General features: G+C 48.2%; 1 protein-coding gene across 1 annotated transcript in view; it reads left to right on the top strand.

Moving 5' to 3' along the window:
- Window positions 1-16,456, top strand: part of LOC129711335 (transducin-like enhancer protein 4) — a 196,676-nt gene extending 180,220 nt beyond the window's left edge. Inside the window, exons 10-17 of the mRNA XM_055658924.1 lie at window positions 296-349; window positions 1,193-1,345; window positions 2,068-2,197; window positions 5,436-5,596; window positions 10,628-10,704; window positions 11,789-12,038; window positions 13,176-13,424; window positions 16,319-16,456. Of these exons, the coding sequence (XP_055514899.1) occupies window positions 296-349; window positions 1,193-1,345; window positions 2,068-2,197; window positions 5,436-5,596; window positions 10,628-10,704; window positions 11,789-12,038; window positions 13,176-13,379 (1,029 nt within the window). The 3' untranslated portion in view covers window positions 13,380-13,424; window positions 16,319-16,456. The remainder of the gene's footprint in view (window positions 1-295; window positions 350-1,192; window positions 1,346-2,067; window positions 2,198-5,435; window positions 5,597-10,627; window positions 10,705-11,788; window positions 12,039-13,175; window positions 13,425-16,318) is intronic.
- The last annotated feature ends 2,942 nt before the right edge of the window (window positions 16,457-19,398 follow it).

Genomic DNA, 19,398 nt, shown 5'->3' with positions numbered 1-19,398 from the left:
AGGCCACATGCTGGCAAATGTCTTCTGCATCCTTTTCAACTTAATAACATCTTTCTTGTAGCTGGGAGACCAGAGCAGCACCGAGTGCTCCAAGAGTGGTCTCGCCAACGATTTGTACAGCTACATCATGATGTCCCCACGTTTGTGCCAAATGCTGTCTTTACCCCACTCTTCACCTGACTTGCCAGCTTTAGGGAACCGTGAGCCTGTCTGTTCTGCAGCCCTCCCTCCCCCCCCCCACCCCGGCTCTCCCGAATGTTACATCTGCTAACGTTATTTTCTCTTTTATAACCAGGACAGTGACGGCGACAAGAGCGATGACAACTTGGTCGTGGATGTTTCAAATGAGGTTTGTTTATTTTTTTAAAAGCATTAATAAATGAATTTCAAATATTAAAAATGATACAATTTAATTCTGTATGATGGTCAGTGATATTGATAATAGAACTTTGGATTGCAGGATCATGGTGTCAGGGGTTATGGGGAGAAGGCAGGTGAATGGGGTTAAGAGGGAAAGATAGATCGGCCATTATATAATGGCAGAATAGACTTGGCGGGCCGAATTACCTAATTTTGCTCCGATCACTTATTAACATTTTTAATGTTACTAACTCCCTGTTCCACTCCCTGTGACTGGAAGTCTGCAAGCTATCACCCTCTGGGGAAAGACAATCCTTTAAGCTCTCTTTTTGACTCATTAGAGACCCACATAGCTTTAGTTAGATGGACACAAAATACTGGAGTAACTCAGCAGGTCAGGCAGCATCTCTGCAAAATAGTTGATGCTTTGGGTCGAAACCCTTCGACGGACTGAGAGAGGGGGAGGGAAACTAGACCTGTGAAAAAGTTTGTTACAAATCAGAGCCGGCACCGGTGACCAAGGAAAGGTGGAGCCCACAATGGTCCGTTGTCGGCTGTGGAAGAGGTGATAACGAAGGGATTTATCGATGCGCACTGTGGAACTGGCAGGACAATTAGTTTGGGGAAGGGGCGGAGGGAGAGGGAAACCAGGGATTTGTTATAGTCTCGGCAGCTCTAGACCCTATCAAACTTTCATTAATGTGAGATGATTCCATCTTTTAACCTTGAGGCAATATTAAATCTTTGCTTTGGTTCTTCACCAGTAAGTCTCCTTTTACACATTCTCTGGATCCTGTCCATCACACGCAGTAACGATTTGCCTTGATTGCAGGACCCGTCGTCTCCACAGGGCAGCCCGTCCCACTCGCCCCGGGGGAACGGGCTGGACAAGTTCCACCTGCTGCGCAAGGACGCCCCCAGCAGCCCAGCGTCGCTGGCCTCCTCACGTAGCACCCCGCCCACCAAGTCTAAGGAGCCAGGCCTGGTGAGTGGAGCCACCCTTGAGAATTAAGCAAGGTCCAAGCCAGGTCTTCTGTGTGTTTTTACAGTTTTAGTTTTAGAGGTACGGCACGGAAACGGGCCCTTCAGCCCATCACGTCCGCACGGACCATCGACCCCCGCACGGTAACACCACCCGACACACACTAGGGACAATTTTACATTGATATACCTAGGCCAATTAACCTACAAACCTGTGGCTCTTTGGAGTGCAGGAATTAGAAATCAATGTTCATACCGCTGGGCTGTAAGCTGCCCAAGCAGTACATACTGGAGTCAAAACCAGTATTTATCCCTTGTTGCTGTCATCTGGTCATGGTTTACATTGGCGTTTATGGTGTCTTGTTGCGTCCAGGTTGGTTGCACAACAGATCCATAGCAGGGAAGATGGACACAAAACGCTGGAGTAACTCAGCGGGTCAGCCAGATCTCTGGAGAAAAAGTGACATTTCGGGGTCGAGACCCTTCTTCAAACTGGAAAAGTCTGAAGAAGGGTCTCGACCTGAAGCATCACCTATTCCTTTTCTCTAGAGAAGCTGCCTGACCCGCTGAGTTACTCCACCATTTTGTGTCCATCTTCGGTGTAAACCAGTTCCAATCTGCACTTCCCTCCGATACATAGCAGGGCTTGGACAACGGATAGAAGCTCATTCGTTAGGTAAGCTCCAATGTTTGATCTCACATTTTGCTTTATCCTAATGTTCTCAGAATGAGAAGGCCACCACTCCAGTCTCGAAGTCCATCACCCCCACACCACGGAGTGATTCCTTAACTCCCGGACCCAGCTCTGCGTCTCGACTGCGACAGATGTCCAGTAAACCCAGTGTGGACGCTTTGGGTAAGATCTTGTTTGAGTTTGGTTGATTGTCACGTGTACTGAGTTACAGCGAAAAGCTTTTGTTGCGTGCTGACAAGTCAGCGGAAAGACAATACATGATTACAATCGAGCCATCCACAGTGTGCAGATACATGATAACAGGAAATAATATGAATAACTTTAGTATTCGGAGATTAATAAGAGCATTGTTTGAGTAAGAAATGTTTGTGTCGGAGTAGAATTTTAAAAGAGTGGAGTGATTGTAATGCGTGATTGCAGATTCACCTCTGTGACGAGCATGCAAAAGGTGCCATCTTGGATGCAATGTGTTTAGTTTAGAGATACAGCACGGAAACAGGCCCTGCGTCCCACCAAGTCCGTGCCGACCATTCATCCTACCAGTGTAGCACTATCCGACACTCGAGGGACAGTTTTTTGATAATCTTTACTGAAGCCAATTACCTTCAAACCTGGACGTCTTTGGAGTTTAGGAGGAAACCGGATCACCTGGAGAAAACCCACGCAGGTCCCAGGGAGAATGTGCAAACTCCATACAGATAACACCCGTAGTCAGGATCACTCCCGGGTCTCTGGCACTGTAAGGCAGCAACTCTACCGCTCTGTGACTGTGTCACCCCACGCACTTACAAAATTCTTAAGGGGTTGGACAGGCTAGATGCAGGAAGATTGTTCCCGATGTTGGGGAAGTCCAGAACAAGGGGTCACAGTTTAAGGATAAGGGGGAAATATCTTAGGACCGAGATGAGAAAAACATTTTTCACACAGAGAGTGGTGAATCTCTGGAACTCCCTGCCACAGAAGGTAGTTGAGGTCAGTTCATTGGCTATATTTAAGAGGGAGTTAGATGTGGCCCTTGTGGCTAAAGGGATCAGGGGGTATGGAGAGAAGGCAGGTACAGGATACTGAGTTGGATGATCAGCCATGATCATATTGAATGGAGGTGCAGGCTCGAAGGGCCGAATGGCTTACTCCTGCATCTATTTTCTATGTTTCTATACCTTGTTCCCGAAATATGATCATTGTCCGGATGGTGTGGTTCTTTGACAAGCAAATAGTGAAAGCTAAAACTCGAGGAACCTTAATGGACATGGCAGTTAGTTGCTGTAAACCAGGGGCATGAGAGTTGATTTTACGCCATGAATTCCACCAACCCGGCTCTTATCATAAGCTTATACATTATAGGAGCAGGTTTAGTCCATTTGCCCCATCAAGTCTACTCTGCCATTGCTGAATGTCATCAAGCTTTATTTGCAAATTTGGCACAACAAGAGAATATGAGGTGCAGAGGTAATGAGGGCAGGACCTACACAGTGATGGTAGGGCTCTAGGGGGTGTTGTAGAGCAGAGGGATCTAGGAGTGCAGGTGCATGGTTCCGTGAAGGTGGAGTCACTGGAGGATAGAGTGGTCGATAAGCATATTGGCCTTCTTCAGTCAGAGTATTGAGTATAAAAGTTGGGAGGCCATGTTACAGTTGTATAAGATGATGGTGAGGCCGCATTTAGAGTATTGTGTTCAATTCTGGGCACAGTGTTATAGGAAAGATGTTATCAAGCTAGAAAGGGTACAGAGAGGATTTACAAGAATGTTGCCAGGGCTAGAGGGTCTGAACTATAGGGAGAGGTTGAGTAGGCTGGGACTCCTTGGAGCGCAGGAGGATGCGGGGTGATCTTATAGAGATGTATAAGATCATGAGAGGAATAGATTGGGTCGATGCACCGAGTCTCTTGGCCAGAGTAGGGGAATCAAGGCCCATAGGTTTAAGATGAAGGGGAAAAGATTTAATAGGAATCTGAGGGGTAACCTTTTCACACAAAAGGTGGCGGGTGTATGGAACAAGCTGCCAGAGAAGGTAGTTGAGGCAGGGACTATCCCAATGTTTAAGAAACAATTAGACGGGTACATAGATTGGACAGGTGAAGAGGGATATGGACCAAACGCAGGCAGGTGGGACTAGTATAGCTGGGATATGTTGGCCGGTGTGGTCAAGATGGGCCGAAGGGCCTGTTTCCACACTGTATCACTCTATGACTCTAACAAGTGTGAGTGTGAACATTCCAGATCCATGTAAGTGTGACTGTCCGTGTGAGCGCGTGTTGCAGAAGATGCTCTGATCCCACTTGTCTAAGTCACTGGAAGTGCCTCCGAGCCAGTGTGAGCTATAGGGAATTTAAAGCGTGATTTCCTGAGTGTGATTGTAAACGCACTGAGTGAATGAGTGTGAGTGCGGGTGTAAGTCTTTGCTTATTCATATGTGTAAACATACATGTATTGAAATAGGTTCATTGGTTTGAGTGTGAGATAATGGTGTCCATTTGTTTAAGAGTGAGATGGTTAATAAGTTCAAAGTCATAAGAGCAGAAGTTGGCCATTCGGCCCATCCAGTCTACTCTGCTATATGGCTGATCCATCTTTCCCTCTCAACCCCATTCTCCTGCCTTCACCCCATATCCAATGACACCCTGACTAATCAAGAAGCTGTCGATTTCTGTTTTAAAAACAACCAACGCCTTGGCCTCTATAGCCGTCTGTGGCAATGAATTCCAGATTCACCACCCTCGACTAAAGAAATTCCTCCACATTTCCTTTCTAAAGATGAATCCATTTATTCTGAGGCACATGTTCCCTGGCCCTAGACTCTCCCACGAGTGGAAACATGGTGTTCGCTAGCATCTATTGGTGTGAATGTGGACGTGTGCAGTTTTATCCTGCAACAATACTGTTATTTCTGACGGTATAGCCTTCCAGCACCTCTAAACAGTTAAACGCCATTATTGTCTTTTCCGGTGTTGTGACACGCATGTTCATTAATTGTTTGTACCAGCCTCTTTTGTCTACAATAAAACCACTGTCCTTCGATATTTGTACGGCAAACATAATTTGTAAATTGAAAGGTATTTTCAAATTGGGCGACACAGTGGCTCAGTGGTAAAGCAGCTACCTCACAGCAGCAGAGACCTGGGTTTGATCCTGACTACGGGTGCTGTCTGTGTGGAGTTTGCACGTTCTTCCTGCAACTGCGTGGGTTTTCTCCGGGTGCTCCGGTTTCTTCCCACGTCCCAAAGTCGTGCAGGTTTGTAGGTCAATTGGCCCCTAGTGTGTAGGACTCGAAAGTGGAATAACATAGAACTAGTGTGCGGGCGGTCGGTGTGGAGTCGGTCGGACCGAAGGAACTGTTCCCGACCCCGCTGTGTCTCTAAAACTAAAACGGTTTTCTTGCATGTTTTTTTTCCCACAAAGGTCTAAGGAGCCCACTCACCGTACCCGGTCCCTACGCTACACCGTTTGGAATGATGGCACACGCGGGAATGAATGGGGAGTTGCCCAGCCCCGGGGCCTACGCAAGCCTCCACATCTCACCTCAAATGAGCTCAGCGGCCGTGTATTGCCGATCACCAATGGTGAGCACCCAGACTCTTTGTAACCGTTGAAGTGATGGTTTCTTCCCATGTGCGCTCATTGAATTGACACAAGGAGCCCTTGGAACTGATATATATGCTGGACCAAATGTGGCATTTGTAACCATCTTGGTTTTTTTTAATCAATTAATTTTGCCCCATCTAAAATCAATTTAAAATGGTTATCAAAATTTGTAGCAGGATCTTGATCATTTGGGCTGAGGAATGGTGAGGGGAGTTTATTGCAGATAAGTGCGAGCTTTGTCGGTTAATTGGCCTCTGTAAATTGCCTCTGGTGTGTCGGGAGTGGGTGTGTAGATCGGATAACAGAACTAGTGTGACGGCCAGCCTGGACTCGATGGGCTGAAGGGCCTGTTTTTTTTCCCTTGCTGTCTCTCTAAGCTAAAATCCACCTGGATTTTGTTATTTTAGCAGAGAACACAGTTGGAAGCTTTTGACCTTTCTGTTATAGACCATCGCAGAAATCCCAAAGTTGTGTCAATTTCATGCCGGTGAAAGTCGATGATTTTGCCTTCATTGCAATAGCAAAATCAAGGCTGATCGATGTCTCTCCAAGTCTGTGATGTGATAGCTTCTGGTCTCTTTTTGCTTTCATTCTGATTTTCAGCCCTGCCATCATTTTGCTCTGGTGTCGCTGTTAAGAGATGTGTTCAGCCGCATTTTCACCTCAGAGTTGTCAATTAGTGACAGAGTATTGATTGCACTGTAGCAGGTTCCCCTTGATGACTGGGAATGAGCAAAAGGACTATAATTTAATTGAAGAAGAACAGGTCACGGCAGAGACCACAGAAGCAGAAGCTTATCTGACCTCCGGTTGAATTACGAGCTGAGTTTGATGACACTTTACTGGAAGGTACTTCACAATAGGTTGGCGGCAGGAAGGTTATATTGAATGACAATTCAGTGTCCAGAGGACATAGGTTTAAGGTGAGAGAGGGGATGGATTAATGGGTAAATTTTAATATTAGTGCAGTCAAAAGATGCCGGCCACACTTGCAAAGAGCATCTTAAACTAAAGCCAAGAAGCCAAGAGTATGGTGATTAGCGTCACATGGTGGCACAGCGGTAGAGTTGCTGCCTTACAGCGAACGCAGCGCCGGAGACCCGGGTTCGATCCCGACTATGGGTACCGTCTGTTCGGAGTTTGTACGTCCTCCCCGTGACCTGCGTGGGTTTTCTCCGAGATCCTCAGTTTCCCCCCACCCTCCACAGACATAAAGGTTTGTAGATTAATTGGCTTGGTAAATTTAAAAATTGGCCCTAGTGTGTGTAGGATAGTATTAATATGCAGGAATCGCTAGTTGGGCCGAAGGGCCTGTTTCCACACTGTTAGACTCTATGACTAATTGTGAGCATACATTATTTTGGGAATGTCGAGATTATACCCGCTCCACCATCTATCTATATGCTGGTAGAAAGTGGGAATTAATCATAATCATAATAGTATTTTATTAGCCAAGTATGTTTTGCAACATATGAGGAATTTGATTTGCCCATTGAACATTGAAAAGACTAGGCTTGTATTCACTGGAGTTTAGAAGGATGAGGGGGAATCTTATAGAAACATATAAATTATTAAAGGGCTGGACAAGCTAGATGCAGGAAAAATGTTCCCAATGTTGGGCAAGTACAGAACCAAGGGCCACAGTCTTAGAATAAAGGGGAGGTCATTTAAGACTGAGGTGAGAAAAAACGTTTTCACCCAGAGAGTTGTAAATTGGGGAATTCCCTGCCACAGAGGGCAGTGGAGGCCAAATCACTGGATCGATTTAAGAGAGAGTTAGATAGAGCTCTAGGGGCTGATGAAATCAAGGGATATGGGGAGAAGGCAGGCACGGGTTATTGATTGAGGACGATCAGCCATGATCACAATGAATGGCTCGAAGGGCCGATTGGCCTCCTCCTGCACCTATTTTCTATGTTTCTATACAGTCATACAAATAAAGAGCAACAAGACACCCGAATAAAATGTTAACATGAACAGGTTCTTGTCACCCAGTTGTAGAGTTGCATTGGATTTCTGCTTTAATCCCAGAGTAAATTCTTTTTTATTTTAAGTGATCACTTTTCACTAATGAAATGGAAAAGTTTAGGATCACCCAGTAACACATCTGGTTAAAGTAGCATTGCGTTGCATTAAAGAGCAAGTTGTTAACTTTATTTTAGCGTAACCTCTGCCCTCTAGGCGATTAAATGCCTTAGCAGATGGTGCCTCAGTGGTGTAACCGACCCAACTTGTTCACATCTGGTCTGGATTTGAGAGGGAGCTCAAACTAACAAGAGGAAAGTTTCCTTTCCGTCTCGAAGACTGTGATGATCCTGTGGGCAGTTTCAATCCAATTCTCAACGGGCCCTAAGCTGACAGAACAAAAGAGATGAATTGGATGCAGGATTGAGGCACAGAATTAGTGTTCCCGCACAGTGTAAAGATATCGGGTGATTACCCAGGTGGATGCAAAATGCTGGAGCAACTCAGCGGGTCGGGCAACATCTCTGGAGAGGAATAGGCGACGTTTCGGGTCAGAACCCTTCTTCAGTCTGAATGTTAGAGGTGGGGGGGGAGGGGAACTGGAGGCGAGAAAAGGCCTGAGCAAAATCAGTGTTTAAGAAGGAACTGCAGATGCTGGAAAATCGAAGGTATACAAAAATGCTGGGGAAACTCAGCGGGTGCAGCAGCATCTATGGAGGGAAGGAAATAGGCAACGTTTTCGGGCAGAAACCCGGAAGGGCCCGAAACGTTGCCTATTTCCCTCGCTCCATAGATGCTGCTGCTGCACCCGCTGAGTTTCTCCAGCATTATTATGTACCTCTGAGCAAAATTGGGGTTGGCAAGAGATGACCGGGGGGAGGGGTCCATAATGGGCCATTGTTGACTGGGGAAGATGTGCTAACGAGAGGGAAACAAGGATGCAAACAGTGGAACTAGCAGGACTAGGCTGGGGGAGGCGATGCAGGAGTCACTTGAAACTAGAGAAACCAACGTTCATATCACTGGGTTGCAAGCTGCCCAAGCGAAATATGAGTTGCATATAGTATAGGTACATATAGATCTTGTTGCAATATCATCAATCCTAACTATCCTTCATGTATCCTTGAAGTGCAGTTTCACTCCTGTGATAACTGGCTTGAACTCTTATTCAGTGTCACTTGTGATATGTCAGGAACACAAATGCCGAAATGGTATGAGGTTTGTGCACCAAGATTTGAGCTTATTCTGGAAGTATTGGGGAGGAAAAGCAAAGAGCATTAATTGACTGCTTTCCTAAATTATAAACAGAAAGACCTTTGAGATTGGTTTCTTATTGTCATGTGCACTGAGACACAGTGAAAAGCTTTTGCTTGCGTGCTCTCTGGTCAAATCCAACCATACTCTACATCAGTAGACATAAGGAACTGCAAGTGCTGGAATCTTGATCAAAAAGTACAAAGCACTGAAGTAACTCACCAGGCCAGGCAGCATCCCTGGAGACCTTACGGGTCAGGACCTTTGTTGAGACTGATTGGAGGAGTGGTGGGAGCAGGGGGATGAAGGCTGGAAGAGAGGTGGGGGCAGGACAAAGTATGGCAGATAATAGGTGAACACAGATGAGGGGGGGTTTTGATAGGAAGATGCTTGGATAGGGAGGGTTTTCCCCATATCCTTTGATTCCGTTAGCCCTAAGTGCTAAATCTAACTCTCTCGAAAACATCAAGTGAATCGGCCTCCACTGCCTTCTGTGGCAGAGAATTCCACAGATTCACAATTCTCTGGGTGAGAAGGGTTTTCCTCATTCCCATGGAAGAACACGAGCCTGTCCTTACTGCTTGTTGACATATATGAAAAATATGCTCTCAATTGTAAAGAAGTAAATCTTAATGTATTGTTACTCAGACAAACTTGGTGCAGGTGGTGAATGACTGACAATGATAACAGCCAATGAGAGGTACTGTAATTGATGTGTGAGCATGTGTGAAAATAAAGTTTCTCTTCCAGTTTGAACAAGATGGATGCCCCACTGTGTTTTTTACTGCTCTGAATTATCTTCGGTCTAGCACTGGGTAGGCTGCAAGAATCGCTGCACAATGCACCTCTGCCAACACTGCTAATGGTCAAACACAATTCTTTTTTTCTTCATGATTGTTTCGGCAATGGATCTGCAGGTCCTTCTTCAACCGAGAAAAATAATGAATTGAGTAATCTGGATTTGCATTACAGCCGAGTAAAGCACAAAGTGCTGAAGTAACTGCGAGCCGGGCAGCATCTGCAGAAGGAATCGGCTGTCCATTCCCTCCACAGATGCTGCCTGACCTGCCGAGTTCCTCCAGCACTTTGTGTTTCACCCAGAGGTGTGTGTGTGGGGGGGGGGGGGAACAAAACTGGAAGGGGGGATAGGAAGAAAAAAAACCGCGGTATGTAATGGGGGGACACAGGCAAGAGGGGAGCGGGGGGGGGTTATTGGTCGGCAGATGGTTGGAGCAAAAGCCAGAGTTGACCAGAGCAGACGGTGTAAGACAGGACTGAAGAGCTGTGGTGTGGAGCCGCAGGGAGGATAGTTGTGTGTGTGTGTGTGGGGGGTGGGGTGTTGGTGGAGGGGAGATGAGAAATAGGTGGGAGACAGGAGGGGCTATGAAGGGGGGGGGGGGGTGTTGGGGGGGAAAAAAATGTGATGGGGGAGGGACAGGGGTGTGTGGGGTGGAGGAAGAGTGTGAGGGGGAGTGGGGTGTGGCAGACAGAATCGGGGAGGGGGTGGAAGGGTTGTTGGGGGGGGGGTGAAGGGGATGTGGGGAGGGGAGGAGGGGGGCTGTGGGGAGCAGAGAAAGAGTGGGGAGGAAAAGGGGGTTTGTGGGTGGGGGAAAGGGGGGTGGGGAGATGAAGAGGGTGTTGGAAGAGGGGGAGGGGATGTGGGAAAGGGGAGGGGAAGGGGTGTTGGGTGTCCCTGTGTGTTTATCCTAGTGCTGAGCAGCCATGACCACATTCATGTGCATTGCTTTGTGCACCCAGGCCACTGACCCAGTTGTTCTCTTCCCTTTTAGGTTGCTTTTGACTCTCATCCTCATATGCGTGCCTCAGGACTTCCTCCGAGCCTGCCCACCATACCCGGGGGAAAACCGTGAGTTTCATTACTGTGCCACCATTGGGACTGTGGGTGGGGAGGGGGCGGGGGGAGGGGGGGGGGGGGGGGGGGGGAGAAGTGTGTGTGATGGGATTCTGAGGAGGCATAGTTGCAACCCGTAACGTTAGTTAGTTTATCTTTTGTCACGCTTTGAAATGCTTGTCTATAGGCTGTCTTTTGGCCTTCAGTGTATTGGCTTGACTCACTGAAGGTGCATGTCTACCGCAGAACTGTAGATTCAATGATTCATTGATACTTTATTGTCACATGTACCGAGGTAAATTGAAATTCATTGCACAAAGTACACAAAAGAGTCGCCACGATTCTGCTGCCGACAAAGTTGCAAAAGTTCTCATTAGAGTCATCTTAGTCCCTCTTTGTTCTTGGCGTGTACCCTTGTGTAGAGTTTGTATGTTTTCCCTGTGACCACATGGGTTTTCACTGGATCCTCCAGTGTCCTCCCACACTCCAAAGACGTACAGGTTTGTAGGTTAATTGGCTTCAGTCAAATTGTAAATTGTCCCTTAATGGTGTTTGTTTATGGTATGATCGCTGATCGGCGCGGACTAGGTGGGCTGAAGAGCCTGTTTCCGGGCAGTATGTATGTGTAAGGTACAGCCTAGGTGAGGTTTAGTTTAGTTGTGAGATACAGCGCGGAAACAGGCCCTTCGGCCCACCGAGTCCGCACCGACCAGCCATCCCCGCACATTAACACCATCCTACACACATTCGGGACAATTTACACTTGTACCAAGCCAATTAACCTACAAACCGGTACGTCTTTGGTGTGTGAGAACCCATGCAGGTTACGGGGAGAACGTGCAAACTCCGCACAGACAGCACCCGCAGTTGGGATCGAACCCGGGTCTCCAGCACTGCAGGCGCTGTAAGGCAGCAACTCTACTGCTGCGCCACCGTGCTGCCCTTGTCTGCTGTATGATTTGACCAGGTTGTATACAAAACAAAGCATTTCATGCTACCGAGGTACTTGTGACAATAAAACATCGTTGAATCATTGAGTTGAACCATTGTATAGAATGGGCAGCTTTACGTGTATTAACCTCCCACCTCTTGATCGCAGGGCGTACTCATTCCACGTAAGCGCCGACAGCCAGATGCAGCCGGTCCCCTTTCCGCCTGACGCCTTGGTGGGGCCGGGAATTCCCCGACATGCCCGGCAGATCAACAACCTGAATCACGGTGAGGTGGTGTGTGCCGTGACCGTCAGCAACCCCATGCGGCACGTGTACACTGGTGGCAAAGGGGTGCGTGAAGGTGTGGGACATCAGCCAGCCCGGCAGCAAGAGCCCCGTCTCCCAACTCGACTGCCTCTGCCTCTGTAAGGCTCCTCTCCCCTCTCCCTCTCCCCCCCTCCCTCTCCCTCTCTCCCCTCTCCCCTCTCCCTCTCCCCCTCTCCCTCTCATAGAAACATAAGAAAATAGGTGCAGAGGCCCTCCCTCTCCCTCTCTCCCTCTCCCCCTCTCCCTCTCTCTCTCTCCTCTCCTCCCTCTCTCCTCTCCCTCTCCCTCTCCCTCTCTCCCCCTCCTCTCTCTCTCCCTCTCCCTCTCCCTCTCCCTCTCCCCCTCCCTCTCCCCCTCCCTCTCCCCCTCTCCCCCCCCCCCCTCTCCCTCCCCCCCTCTCTCTCTCTCTCTCTCTCTCTCTCTCTCTCTCTCTCTCTCCCTCCCTCTCCCTCAAAACATCTGAAGAACCACTGAGTTATGCAGCATTTTGGGTCTGTCATCTCTAAAACTTTGCTGTTTGTGGGAGCTGGTTACAAATCACTCGGGGGCAGCGGGGTGGCGCAGCGGTAGAGTTGCTGCCGGACAGCGCCAGAGACCCGGGTTTGATCCTGACAATGAGAGCTGTCTGCGCAGAGTTTGTATGGTCTCCCTGTGGTCTCCCTTCTTTCGGGCGCTCCTGTTTTCTCCCACATCCCAAAGTGATCGCGGGTCGGAGCGGACTCGCTGTATCTCTAAACTAAACTGAACACATTTCCAACAGTAAGAAAGACATTAGCTATAATGTGTTTTGGTGTGTCTGAAAAGTGCATTATTTAATGTTTTTTTTTTTACTTAACTGGGTTAATAATAGTGCTTCACCGGGTAGAGTGAAACACTCTGCTTCAATGGATTCTTCATTGATGGAAACATTTTTGTTTTCCTCTCTATTTAAGAATAGTAAGGGAAGGAGCAGTCCGGCATATCTTGTGTCCAGCCCATCGAGATGTTCTGCCTCCTCTCACGATTAGTCTTAGGAGTGTGGGAGGAAACCGAAGACCCACGCAGGTCACGGGGAGAACGTAAAACTCTGTAGGGACAGCACCCATAGTTAGGATCGAACCCGGGTCTCCTGCGCTGTAAGGCAGTATCTCCACTGCTGCGCCACCTCTCATTGAATGGTGTTGGATTTGGTGGGAATCGATGGCAGGGGGCTGCTGATCTCACTGTTGTGCGTGCCTTGTTGTTACAGAACCGGGACAACTACATCCGCTCCTGCAAGCTGCTCCCCGACGGACGCACTCTGATCGTGGGCGGGGAGGCCAGCACGCTCTCCATCTGGGACCTGGCGGCTCCAACTCCACGGATAAAGGCCGAGCTGACCTCGTCTGCGCCCGCTTGCTACGCCCTCGCCATCAGTCCCGACGCCAAAGTCTGCTTCTCCTGTTGCAGTGACGGCAACATTGCCGTGTGGGACTTGCACAACCAGACCTTGGTCAGGTAAGGCACGGGTTGGGAATGTGCTCACTTAATCTCACTTGTTCTTCCCTTTGGATTGCAAGTCAAGGGTTCAACGGATGAAGGCGGCCTCCAATAACCTTCCCTGATTCCCAGGTAGACTAAAAAGCTGGAGAAACTGAGCGGGTGAGGCAGCAGCTATGGAGCAAAGGAAATAGGCGATGTTTCGGGTCGAGACCCTTCTTCAGACTGATTCCCTATTCCTTGTGGAAAAACCAGGGATAGCCTCGGACCAGAGGGACACACTGCCTCAGAATAAAAAGATGAACCTTCAAAATGGAGATGAGAAGGAATTTTGTTAGCCAGAGGGTGGAGGAATTCATTGCCACAGATGGCTGTGGAGGCCAAGCCAATGGGTATTTTAAGGCAGAGATTGATAGGTTCTTGATTAGGAAGGGTGTCAGAGTTACGGGGAGAAGGCAGGAGAATGGGTTTGAAAGGGGAAAATAGATCAACCGTGAAGGAATGGCAGAGTAAATTTGATAGCATCCAACTGAGGCACTACCTCAAGAAGGCAGTATCCTCAAGAATCCAACACCAGGAGGGCCATGTCCTCTTCTCGCTGCTACCATAAGGCAGACATGGAACATAAGCCTTAGTCCCACACCACCAGGTTCAGGAACAGTTTTTATCCATGAGTAGTTGCTCTACTCAACAGCGAAAAATCTGTAGCCTCCCTTTGATCTGGTATTTTGTTGGTTCACATGGTGTTTTATCATTAATGCTTTATTTTTATTAATGTTTAGTGTTTTCTGAGCCATTCGTAACTGTCACTGTATGTCATGTTGTTACTTGTGGGCGGAGCACCAAGGCAAATTCCTTGTATGTGAATAATAATAATAATAATAATAATAATAATAATAATAAATTTTATTTGTGGGCGCCTTTCAAAAATCTCAAGGACACCTTACAGAGATTAACAAGAATAATAAAACATATAATCGAAATAAAATAAATAATAAAGACATCACCAAAACACAAATTAAAAACAGAATTCAATCTAAAGACAAAAAATCAAAAACACGATGTGAAGAGAGAGCAGCGGCAGCTAAAGCGTGCCAGCGTCCACTCTCCCTTCCGACAGCCATCTTGGACACAGACTAACATGTTACTTACACAGAAAAAAAATCATCCCCCCACAATGGTTACCACTGTGGGGGAAGGCACAATGTCCAGTCCCCATCCCCAGTTCACCCAAAGTCAGGCCTATTGAGGCCACCGCTATTGCCTCTACGGAGGTCCGATGTTCCTGGCCGTTCTGGCCGGGTGGTGTTGCCCCGGCGTCGGGAGAGTCCTCTCAGCGGCTGGGCCACCTGGAACGACCGCTTCCTGACTGGGGACCGCGGCTTCCGAAGCCGACAAGGCCGCGCCGATTTGGAGCTCCCAGGCTCCCGATGTTAGAGTCGGCGCCGCCCGCTCCACAGACCCGCAGCCCGGAGGTGTTGATCTCGGCGGTCACAGCTCACTGGAGCTCCAGCGCGTCGATCCAGCGCGGCGACCCAGGCAAGGCATCGCCCGCTCCGTGATAGCGTCCCAGCGCTGTGCCGCCACCGAAGCCCAGGTGCTGGGCGGTCCCCCGCCAGGAAACTTTGGTAGGCCACGAGGACGGGTCGAAGGGGCAGCCCGGAGAAAAAGCTGCCTCACCGACCAGGTAGGGACCTAGAAGTATAATTACCTCCTTCCCCCCACATTAAAAAGTCAATTCACCAACAGACAAAGGACAGGACTTACTAAAACTCCATTAAAAAAGTGAGTTAAACGGACGGCTGCTGGTTAGCAGCCGTTCCCCAATAGACTTACTTATTTTCCTACAAATATCAGATTCTCGAACCATCCTACACTCCCTTAACCCAACCTCGACATCAGAACAATATGGCCACCTCTTGCCATATGGACTTGTTTCTTTTCTGATTGTGTTTTTGTAACAGTGTCTGGTTTTTTTTTTTGCACAGTCTTCTGTCTTTTAGAATGTTATGTGTATGCACCTTTTGGAAGAGACGGATGGAATTAATTAAATAAAATAATTAATTAATTAAAATGGAATTACATCAAATCTATGGAGTCGTATTGCACAGAAACAAGCCCTTCGGCCCAACTTGTCCATGCTGACCAAGATTCCTCATCGACATTAATCCCATCTGCCTGCACGGCCCATATCCCTCTAAGCCTTTCCTATCCATGTACCAGTCCAAAAGGCTTTTTATTTGTGCTTATAGTTCCTGTCTCAACTACCTCCTCGGGCAGCTTGTTCCCGACACTCACCACCCTGTGTGAAAAGATTGCCCCTTAGGTTCCTGTTAAACCTGCCTCTCTTCCCTTAAACCCATATCCTCTGGTTCCTGATTCTCCTACTCTGGGTAAAAGACTGTGCATTCACCCCATCTATTCTCACTATCTTATAAGATCACCCCTCAGCCTCCTGCTCGCCAAGGAATAAGGTCCTAGCCTGCCCAACCTCTCCCTGCAACCAGAGAGCAGCCCTGAACTATTATCTACCTCATCGGGGACCCTCGGACTATCTTTAATCGGACTGTACTGGTTGTATCTTGCACTAAACGTTATTCCCTTATCATGTATTTGTACACTGTGAACGGCTCGATTGTAATCATGTGTTGTTTTTCATCTGGCTGGTTAGCACGCAACAAAAGCTTTTCGCTGTACCTCGGTACACGTGCCAATAAACTAAACTGGAACCGTAGCTCAAGTCCTGCCAGTGTAAGCCCAAATGGGCGGATGAATCGGAAAAGACTGATGCAGTCAAGAGTTGAGCACCACAGTGCCAAATTTATACGTGTTTTATAGTTCAGCCATGATTTCCATTGACAACAGAGGCGCCTTTAAATTCACCCGGTGTATTTTGCACGCTGTCTCCACAGGCAGTTCCAGGGACACACGGACGGAGCCAGCTGCATCGACATTTCAAACGACGGGACCAAGTTGTGGACCGGTGGCCTCGATAACACCGTCAGGTGCTGGGACCTGAGGGAGGGGCGGCAGCTCCAGCAGCACGACTTCACCTCACAGGTACAGAGAGGGAGAGGGGGCACGCGAATGACGAGGGTGGAGGCATTGTGTCATCACATGAGGGGTTGAGGGTGGGGGGGAATGTGGGCATGAATTACCAGTAGACTTTCCTGCTCCTCCCCAATACTCAATATGTGAACCTGTCGTGGGGTAGACTCCCCTTCTGTGGTGGGGTAGACACTCCCCTTCCCCCTCCCCACCCCCATCCCCAATCTTTGCACATCCCCAATCCTGGACTTGCCACTCGTCACTTTAATTTCATGGACCGTGTAACTAACGTCTTGTGTTTTATGGCTGTTGGCAGGCAGACCAATTTCCCACCTGCGATACATAAAGTTGTGTTGTGTTATATCGTATCATATCGCATTCAAACGAAGGACCAGAGAACCTGAGGACATAGGTTTAAGGAAGGAGGGCGAGGGGGAAGATTTAATAGGAACCCAAAGCGTAATTTTATTACACAAAGTGTGGCGGAACGAACTGCCCGAGGAGATAGTTGAGGCATGATTAAGAAAAGGTTAGACAGGTACATGGACAGAATAGATTTAGAGCAGGGGTGTCAAACTACTGGCCTGTAGGATGATTTGGGGGGAAAAAAAGGTATACTCACGACCATTTATTATGTATATGTACGGCAGCCGCTCTCCCTCGCCACCCTCTCTTTCTCGCTGCTTTCTCTCCGACCGCTGTCTGTGCCACCTGCTGCGCCGGCAGGGGTGCTGCCGTCCACCGCTCCGTGATTGGCCAGCAGTTGCCAAGGGGAGCTCAGCACCACCATCTTGTCTGTTTGACAGCGGTTGCCCCCGGCAACCGCTGTCAAACAGACAAGATGGTGGTGCTGAGCTTCCCCCTGGACTCGGGCTGGCTGACTGACGTGAACACCCCAGCGTGTTCAGCTGATCCAGCCCGCTTGAAGTCGCATTTTGCCCCATCCGGCCCGTGACCTAAAAAATGAGTTTGACACCCCTGATTTAGAGGGACATGGGCCAAATGCAGGCAGGTGGGGCTAGTGTAGATGGGACATGTTGATCGGCATGGGCAAGTTGGGCTGAAGGGCCTGTCTCCATGCTGTATGACTAGAATCTTGATTTCATGCACTAAACATACAATATAGGTTGAAGGAGGATCCCAACACGAAATATCGCTTTCCCTCCCCCCCCCCCCCCCCCCCCCCCCACAGATGCTGCCTGAACCGCTGAGTTCCTTCGGCACTTTGTGTTTTGCATACAATATAGTGATGTGTGCACATTAAAATTCAACGAGGAGTTGATATCCACATTTTTAATTCATTTTACAAGTCCTGATGGGTCTGTATTGTATTTGGAACATTTTTTAAATTTTGATATCAGTGTTAATTTGACTTTGGTGATGTAAAATGGGAGCCTTTATTTCAGGCAGCTTGAGCACCCTTTACCCACTTCTCATTTCCATTCAACGCTACACTGATCAGATCACACTTGCTACCTTCGCCATTCTCTCGTCTACCTACTTCCAGCGGGAAGAGCCTGAAAACCGTGACCGCCCCAGGTTCAAGGACAAGCCTCAGACAACCCTCAGGCTCTTGAGCACTCCACACTCACACCACGACCTCAGTAACTATTGGCAGGAGTTTAGACGAATTTAGAGTTTTGAACTATACAGAAGTTTAGAAGAATGAGAGGGGACCTCATTGAAACATGCAGAATGGTGAAAGGCCTGGATAGAGTGGATGTGGAGAGGATGCTTCCACCAGTGGGAGAGTCTAGGACTAGATGCCATAGCTTCAGAATTATAGGATGTTCTTTTAGGAAGGAGATAAGGAGAAATGTCTTTAGTCAGAGGGTGGTGAATCTGTGGAATTCTTTGCTAGTCAGCTATGGAGGCAGTCATTGGATATTTTTATGGCAGAGATGGATAGATTCTTGATTAGTACAGGTGTCAGAGGTTATGGGGAGAAGGCAGGAGAATGGGGTTAGGATGGAGAGATAGATCAGCTATGATTGAATGGCGGAGTAGACTTGGTGGCATAATTCTACTATTCCTTATGACCTTATGTTCTTCTATGGACTGTCTCTTTAATTGCACTGCAGTCTGGGCTGTTGGTAGAGCTGCTGCCTCACTGCACCCCAAACCCGGGTTCTATCTCGACCTAGGGTTCTGTCTGTGTGGAGTTTGCAAGTTCTCCCAGTGACCCTGTGGCTTTCCTTCGGTTGTTCCAGTTTCCTCCCACATCCCATTGACTTGCGGGTTGTAGTTAATTGACCTCGGTCAGGCAGCATGGTGGCGCAGCGGTGGAGTTGCTGCCCCACAGCACCAGAGACCCGGGTTCAATCCTGACCACGGGTGCCGTCTGTACGGAGTTTATACATTCTCCCCGTGACCGCGTGGGTTTTTCGTAGCTCTCTGGATTTCTCCCACACTCCAAAGACGTACAGATTTGTAGGTTAATTGGCTTCGGTTAAGATTATAATTTGCTCTAGTATGTAGGATAGTGTTAGTGTACGGGATCGCGGGTCGGCCCGGACTCTGGGTCTAAGAGCCTGTTTCCATGGTGTTGCACTAAAATAAACTTCATTTTTGCACTATTATGGTTATCTAGTATTATTATTAATTTATGACATTATTGGTTAGTAGATATTTATTTCAATGTTTAAGAGGGAACTGCAGATGCTGGAGAATCAAAGGTTACACAAAAAAGCTGGAGAAACTCAGCGGGTGCAGCAGCATCTATGGAGCGAAGGAAATAGACAACGTTTCGGGCCGAAACCAAGGGTTTAATGGTGCAGTAAAACCAAGGGTTTCGGCCCGAAACGTTGCCTATTTCCTTCGCTCCATAGATGCTGCTGCACCCGCTGAGTTTCTCCAGCTTTTTTGTGTAACCTTTATTTCAATGTTGTTGCATTACTTGGCCTGCTAAGCTGCAGCAAGTAAGAATCTCAGTGTTCTTTCTGTT

The sequence above is a fragment of the Leucoraja erinacea genome, chromosome 29, assembly GCF_028641065.1.
Source record: "Leucoraja erinacea ecotype New England chromosome 29, Leri_hhj_1, whole genome shotgun sequence".
In the NCBI taxonomy this organism is placed as follows: Eukaryota; Metazoa; Chordata; class Chondrichthyes; order Rajiformes; family Rajidae; genus Leucoraja; species Leucoraja erinaceus.
Note: the sequence above shows the minus strand (reverse complement) of the source record. Positions and strands in the feature narration are given on the sequence as shown.